This window comes from Necator americanus, chromosome I, assembly GCF_031761385.1.
Source record: "Necator americanus strain Aroian chromosome I, whole genome shotgun sequence".
Taxonomy (NCBI): Eukaryota; Metazoa; Nematoda; class Chromadorea; order Rhabditida; family Ancylostomatidae; genus Necator; species Necator americanus.
The window spans coordinates 32,666,531-32,674,663 of NC_087371.1; the positions used below are offsets into that span (position 1 = coordinate 32,666,531).

At 41.6% G+C, this 8,133-nt stretch overlaps 1 protein-coding gene across 1 annotated transcript; it reads left to right on the top strand.

The window, feature by feature from the left end:
• Window positions 1-1,189: 1,189 nt before the first annotated feature.
• Window positions 1,190-7,673, top strand: RB195_007545 (uncharacterized protein; the record flags this gene model as incomplete). The annotated part of the gene is made up of 7 exons (XM_064181234.1): window positions 1,190-1,294; window positions 1,363-1,500; window positions 3,591-3,671; window positions 3,726-3,816; window positions 3,947-4,021; window positions 5,011-5,110; window positions 6,977-7,673. 7 exons carry the CDS (start codon window positions 1,190-1,192, stop codon window positions 7,671-7,673), a joined length of 1,287 nt encoding a protein of 428 aa, XP_064038041.1.
• Window positions 7,674-8,133: the final 460 nt, after the last annotated feature.

Sequence of the window (8,133 nt, forward strand, 5' to 3'; positions counted from 1 at the left end):
CCAATTTACAACAGGTTAGAAAGAGAACGTGTATAAATATTGTTTTTTCGAGGTAATAAATTATTTTCATCAAAATTCCTCGCCATTCTTAATTCAGCTAGCGGCGGGCTAACTTAGTCAGTTTGCTGAACAACGCGAAAAGAAGCTGCTGGTTGGGTATAAGTTCCCGAATTCCGTGCAGGATCTATACAATCAGCCCCGATATAATATCTCTGTCCGATTCGAGAGTGTACGTCGCAGTTCTAAATCATTTCCATGACTGGAGCGCATAAATGAAATACTTTTCTTCCACGATTGGATCTTTCCGTTCCGCTCTTCATTTCGATTCGCTTATGGTTTTGGCAAATTTACCCGACGGATAACCTGTAGTTTTGACCCGACTATAGATTATCCGTCGGGTAAATTTGCCAAAACTATAAGCGAATCAAGAGCGGAACGGAAAGATCTGTGTATAGTTGAATCAAAACGACATGAATCACACTGCAGTTGGGTTCGAAGCGACGCGGTGGAGATGGCGGTTAGAATCGAGTTGGGACCATCGCGGATTACAGTGAGGAGCGGTGTCAGCAAGGATCCACCCTAGATTCTAACCGCTACGTTTCGCCGCCCCGCTTCGCAACTGCACCGTGCTTCACCGTGTTTTTAACCCTACTATATATGAATTCCCCATCTTCATGAGTTTTAAGGCATCACTCCACGAATCTGAGGTGGTACGGATTTCACGTACTCGTGTACTGGAATCTGAGGTGGAGTACTCGTATACGGGATAGTAGATTATGGAGAGGGGGTGGTTCCGTCCATTTCTTCCTAATTGCCGTAAGTAAAAAACGACCCGGATGATGCGGCTTCGGACGTCCTGGCGCACTATTTTCCACAAGGAGTTCGACTGGAGCGCGCCAGTCTTGTGCGGCGCCGCATCTTCTGGGCCTTTTTTCTTACGGCAATTAGGAAGAAATGGACGGAATCACCCTCCTCTCCATAATCTACTATCCCTTATAAGAATACTCCACCTGAAATCTGCACCACCTCCGATTCGTGGGGTTGATGCCTTTGAAGAATGACCCCATTTGGCCCTTACTTAGAAACAAACAAGAAAGAAAGAAACATACTATCAAGCAAATGATAGGAATAAGGAAAGTGTTGTCAACATCGAGTGCGGGGGTGTTTCATCGTTTCATATGAGGTCGTCATGCTCGGCTGGATTGTCATAACTAGCTTTTGCGTATCTGCACTCCACTGTCATCGCGCAATCCAGTGGCCCCCATGGTCAATAAAGTGGATTTTGCAAGGAGAGGTAAATGGATCAGAACTGCTTATATCCATTGCATTGCGAACGAGAAATGAAATGTTCTTTTTTTTCAGGAGCATGACGACGGAGAAAACATTCAACGTATCGTCTACATTCATTTTAATTGTACTTGTGACTACTTGGTGCGTTGCAGACAGCCATTGATACAGTATGGCTATACAAATGTCCAAGAAATCAGCGTGAACTACCAGGTTGGTTATAGCTTTGTACCCCTATAGCTAGTATAACTGCGAACTTTGTTATGAAAATTGCTCGAATCAACGAATATCGGATCCCGTTGCTTTTATCTCCACTCTTTTTTTGTGGTTAAGTTTGTCCAAGTCCTCGCGATCTTTGGGACAAACATAGCGACTTCATTTTCGGTAGGTATCGGTTGTGGGCTGGTCTAAAGCAGTGATCTACATGGGTGTTATCGCTGAGATGATAGCGGTGTTAGTACAAACGTATAAAAATCCAAAATCAGGGACAGTAATCCGGTAACACTACATATAGCTTAAGCTATATTACATCGAGTATGCAAGATTATACCAAGCAGACACAACACAAAAAAGGCAACCCTAAGATCAGAGCAATATCATTTGTATACAAAAGAAGAGACAAAGTAGTATGAAAATCTATTAATATAAAGGATAAGGGGGGGGGGGGGGAGCGTTAGGTACCCGCAGCCGAATAAGTGCCTGTAGAGGCAGACGATAGGCCAGAGCAGGCATATCTTAGGCTAGCTGTGATCACTAAACCACGCCCATCCATGACCACGTCACTGAGGTCATGTGCCGTGTTTGGATTGCAATAGCGTGATAGAACTGGCTTCTAGGAATTTTAAAGAAATCACCCCACGAATCGTTTCCGTCCATTTTTTCCTAATTGCCGTGAAAAATGGCCCGGAAGAGAGAGCAACGAACATTTGTGCAAGAACAAAACAACATCAGAAAACATAAATGAAGCTGACTACGCTTCAAAATAAAAGTTAAAAGGTGTAAAAACGATGATCTGTTCGTAGGAAGACGTAGATTTGTGATTGAAAGAACTACATAGAAGATATAGATATATATTTGTACTCAAAGTTTAACGCACGTAAAATACAATAACGCAAGATAACGATAACGCAGTAGTTTGTAAACGTTTCGATTTGTTTGTTTTACACAAACAAAACACTATTATTTTCTATTTCTGGGGCCTTGTGTGCGTGTGTGTTCGATGTATCTCTATACGTAAGTGATCGATACTCCGTACTGAAGCAATACCAGAGATAGCGTGCTCCTACGAGGCTTGTTTCACACCTAATTAGACGATGAGGGCCGAAGATGGACGATGTGATGGGCGGGGCATAAGGCGAACGCAGCGCGATACTCTGCTGATACTATAAACTGCTACGCAGCGCAATTAAAGATCGCGTTTCCAGTAGTTTCCCCTAAGGATAGGTTGTCGCGGAGGCTGCGGGTATCTAAAGGCATCACCCCACGAATCTGAAGTGGTACGGATTTCAGGTGGAATATTCGTATACGGGATAGCAGATTATGGAGAGGGGAGTGATTCCGTCCATTTGTTCCTAATTGCCGTAAAAACGGCCCGGAAGGTGCGGCACGTGCACAAGGCTGGCGTGCTCCAATCGAATTCATTGTAGAAAATAGCGCGCCGGAACGCTTGAGGCCGTATCTTCGGGCCGTTTTTTACGCCAATTAGCAAGAAATGGACAGAGTCACCCACCTCTCCACTACGATCCCGTATACGAATACTCCACTTGAAATCCGTACCACCTCCGATTCGTGGGGTGATGACTTTAAGGACACGCACCACTCTGGTGCTCACCAAGCTTCTCATCCCTCCGGGGTCGATAAATTGGTACCAGACTTGTCCGTGAGGATAAAAACACTGAATTGACCCGTCGGATAGCCCCCCGCAAGTCATTGTATAGGCCAGTTGCACGTTCGCGAAGCTCAAACGATTTATTAATATATTAAATTAAATTAAACATATTAGATGGAGATTTAGAGGGGTTTTTGACCGAACTGTAGTCACAACCAGTTAGGACAACGATGACAAAAGAAGCATCTATGACAGGATATTATTTTTACAATTGTTTAATGAAAAACACTCTAGTCAACATGAAGGTAGCAACAATAAGCTCGTTTCTACTACCGTTTTGACACATACGAAAAATTAGTTACTAGTTTTTTCTTCGATGATATGTAAATATGGTTCTCCATATTTACATAATGTGGTATAACAATACGATGCTTTAGCCTTTTGACGACTTTTGAAGAGATCTGTGTCTTTTAAGGAGCGTTTGTGCTACAATAACGAACATTCAATGATATGCCGACGGGACCGGTCCCTTCTAACAGATGACAACTGGGTGACGGTAAGGCCACACCCTATTCGAGAACAATTTTAACAATGATTTGGCTTCCTGTAGAAGGCCCTGGATGTCGCCACAAATCGAGAAATGGTGAAATGTTTGAAGTCGGTATTTCAGAATATTACCAGAACATCGGCATCAAATGATCGTTAGTTTACTATTTTGTCCCTTTTTTTCAAACACACACATAGACATAATTTGGACGACGACAGTTTATAAATAAACGATTGAATGAAAATACGAAGAATGTGAGATCCCACCAAAAAGAATTGCTTTAGGACGTCCCAAACGATCAGCAAAGAAAAAGGAGAAAAATTCGAAAAAGAAAGAAAAGGAAGCAGAAAAATTGAGGGGTGAGTTTGACTATAAACGCTGGTATGCTGTCCAACAATCTCCAAGTCCTCTCTTCTTGAAACCTCGGCATTTGATAGTGTATTTATGTTTTCTTGTTATGCCAACGAGGTTTAGGTGGAACTTTTTTATTTTTAAAATTTTTTTAAATTTTTTTTTATTGGCCTGACGTTTCGACAAACTCGTCTTTTTCAAAGGCAAGTTTCACCGACTAGCGGGGTTGGTAAACCACCGCGTTCTTAAAGATTGTCACCAAGGCGAATTTTTTTTCTCAATTTTCGCCTTGGTGACAATTTTTAAGAACGCGGTGGCTTACCAACCCCGCTAGTCGGTGAAACTGGTCAGTTGTTTTCCTTTTAAGGTCTTGCGTGGTGTACTTGGAACAATATCGAGGGTTGTCGAGGAGAGAGGAGGAGTTTGATGGGTTATGCATGGTATCAAAGACCTCGAACCATTTTCGGGCCTTTGAAAAAGACGAGTTTGTCGAAACGTCAGGCCAATAAAAAAGTTTCACCTAAACCTCGTTGGCATAACAAGAAAACATAAATATAAACACTGGAACACTGACTGAACTATCAGAGTAGCCATTTATCGTACAAGATATAGCGAATTTACTTTTTTTTGTTCAACGCATCCAAAATCCACGTGCATTTTAACCTTAACAGACACTACCGTAGCTCGTAGTATCTTCAGTCATTCTGGCAGTCGAAGCTGCAGGCGACAGTTGTCGCTGCACGACAGCGCGGCTTCTGTGCTAAGATTTGAACGGAAGCGAACAGAATCATGGATAAGCAGGCTTGCAGAACGAATTTAACACTATTCTAACAGTGAAAAGACTCTGCTGCGCTCTACGCTAAGCAAATTAACCACGGTCAAGTTTTGCAGCTGCATTTAGCCTTTCATAAATTTCCCTCTCAAATTACTTGTACGAAGAGAATGTGAAGAAAATCTGAAATATTTTCAGATGTATAATTATTCCTTATGGTTTCAGTGGTACACTCAAAAGATGTTTCCGACCCCTCTAAGGTAGAGAAAGCATCCTCCGACGGAAAGGAAGCACAGAAAAAAGGAGAGTTTGGTGTTCCACCCAGGTAATTTCTACCAAATTTCAATCTTATGGATGAGGTCTTAGAAAGAAATTGTTAAATAGTGACAAAAATTTGTTTCCGCCCGCTGGAATGTGGTTCCAAATAGTAAGGTTTTCTGTAATTTATCCAACAAGTTGGACGTTTAGTTTAATAACTAAAATCTCTAAAAATTCGATTAAACACTCGAATTTATCAAAAAGGTACATTTGTAGCGTCATATTCCATGAGAATTTTCCTTTCTAAAAGAAAATTTTGAGGAGTATAGATTCTGATTCGGAACAGTTATCTGAACGTACGTCCTATATGAGTAGCAAACCATCAACACAGCTGTCGCATAGCGAAGATTCATTTAAAAAAAAAAAACACCATTTCCCAGCAATGTAACGAGTATCATACTATTGGGCTGTAGTGCTCTGAATTTTATTTCTATAGTATTAAACTGAGTTTATAGTTCATCGCTACGCTTATTCATTACGCTGATATGAAACCATTTATGGCATCACTTAGCAGTGTTTAGGTTACTTGACAACAGCCAACTACAGTGACATTGTTGTTGTTGTAGTTGGAAAGATTGGAAAACGTAATCTTATCTATTTATTTATTTATTTATTTATTTATTTATTTATTTATTTATTGAAAACACCTGCAGGTGTGCCATAAAACAAAAAAAATATTATACTCGCCCGCGTGGATAACGCTACGCTGGCAGATAGGCTACTACAAAAAAAAAGATTTTATTGGCTTAGAAAAGTCCTACAAAAATTTTACGCTTTGATAATAAGTCGTAGAGGTGGTCGACATTACTTCACGCACGCAAAGACACTGAACTTGTAATTAGTTTTAAGTTTATTCACGTTACAGCAAGTTGTTTCTGTTAAAGGCATCACCCCACGAATCTGAGTTGGTGCAGATTTCAGGTGGAGTATTCGTATACGGGATGGGAGACTATGGAGAGGGAGGTGATTCCTTCCATTTCTTGCTAATTGCCGTAAAAAACGGCCCGGAAGATGCGGCGCCGCACAAGACTGGCGCGCTCCAATCGAACCTCTTGTACAAAATGGTGCGCCAAAACGAATGAAGCCGTATCTTCCGGGCCGTTTTTTACGGCAATTAGGAAGAAATGGACGAAATCACCTCCCTCTCCGTAGTCTCCCATCCTGTATACGAATACTCCACCTGAAATCTGCACCACCTCAGATTCGGGGGGCGATGCCTTTAAATGAGCTTATTTGAAAGGCTACTCACTTAGAGACTTAGGTATCACGAATCTGATGTGGTATCGATTTCCGAGGGCGAAAGTCTATACAGGAGTATGGATTGCATAAGTGTTTGGGATCTCGCTCATCCCTCCCTGCATCACTGTAAACAGAGGACTTCGGAATTCGGTTTCTTACGTCCTCTATTGCAGTGTACCACCGTCCGTGGTACACTGTGTTTACGTCCTCTATTGCAGTGTACCACCATTGTGCACCGCCCCCGCCTGCGATTCGTCGAGAACTCGTTTGGACGCCCCGACAGGCAATTCATTTCGTTTGGGTGCACCGCCCCCGCCTGCGATTTATCGAATTCCGTCTGGGTGCCCCGACAGGCAATCGGGCACATTGCCTATCGGGGTGTCCAAACGGATTTTCAACGAATCGCAGGCGGGGGCGGGGCGCAATGGTGGCACGTTGCAATAGAGGACGTCGTAAGAGACAGCATTCCGGAGCCGCCTGTTCACAGTGATGCAGGAAGAGATGACCGAGATCGTCCCTGTATAGACCTTCGCCCTCGGAAATCCATATCACGTCAGATTTGTGATATGCTGCCTTTAAATACTATTTTTTCTTAGTCTATTGAAAGTAATTTTTGAAAATAATTTCCTTTTAGCACTCTATTCGCTGTTTTGGTGGTCTCTCTGGTTATGGCCAATATGATACTCGTAGTTCTACTAGTCATATGTATGCTGTTATACTTTAAAGTAAAGCAGGAGGATTTACAAAAACGTCAGAGAATTTATATGGAGGATGAACGGCAATATTCTAAAATGCAACCAGTATCATCACAAAGAAGAGGAAGAGAAAAATCCGAAATTCTTCGTACTTGTCGTGTTGCCGAATCAAACGCTCAAAGTACATTGAATTTAACGCAAAGCCAAATGAGTAAAATCGACAAGGAATTGCCGGAAAATCATAAATCTACATCCACGAACAGACCGAAAACGATAACAAATAATGTGAAATTGAATGAAGATGATGTCAATGAAATCAAAGGAAATACAGGAATAGAGGAAAAACCGCCAGCAATACCAAACGTTCCAATTCCTGCCACTAGTCCTAATCCGTCTAACTACCCATTCAGTGTGACACCACGTGAACCGCCGCCTAAAACATTTTCACGTGACATCGCAGGTACTATACCACAAGAAATTACTAAACCACCACCACCACCACCACCACCAGCAGCACCTATTTCCAAAACTCTCAAACAAGAAAGACAGTCAAAAAACCTACCAGAAGGACAACCATCAAGATCAACCCCAACTGGATTTACACGAAAAAATAAAAACTCCGTATTCTTAATGTGAATATTGAGTATCAACAGCATCTATATTGGATGAATCCTGGAGGGACAAACTTCATACAACAACTATTACTAAGTTCAATTCGAAAATTGTTCGACGGATTTTAAAACCGTTTTCCACGTTTTTCGTGCCTCATTTTTAAATTTGGTATAATAAAGATTATAAATCAAACCTATTGTTAAATGTTAACCGACGAGCTTAGAAATAAGACGTCAAAATTGTTGCTAAGGTTATTTTTTTATTTATTCATATGATCCACCAAGTAAAAAAAGAAAGGAGAAGTAGAACACATTCTGTCTGAGTAGGAGAAAGAAGAACAGAAGAGAGATCCAGGATCAACTTATTAACGTTGAAACCCGACACAGTCCTATCCTAATCCTTTGTGGCGGACAAACCTGTATAGCATGTCGCTTTATTCCTACAAAAGGTGGGTCCTCTCATGACATCTGTTTACCTTATTAAG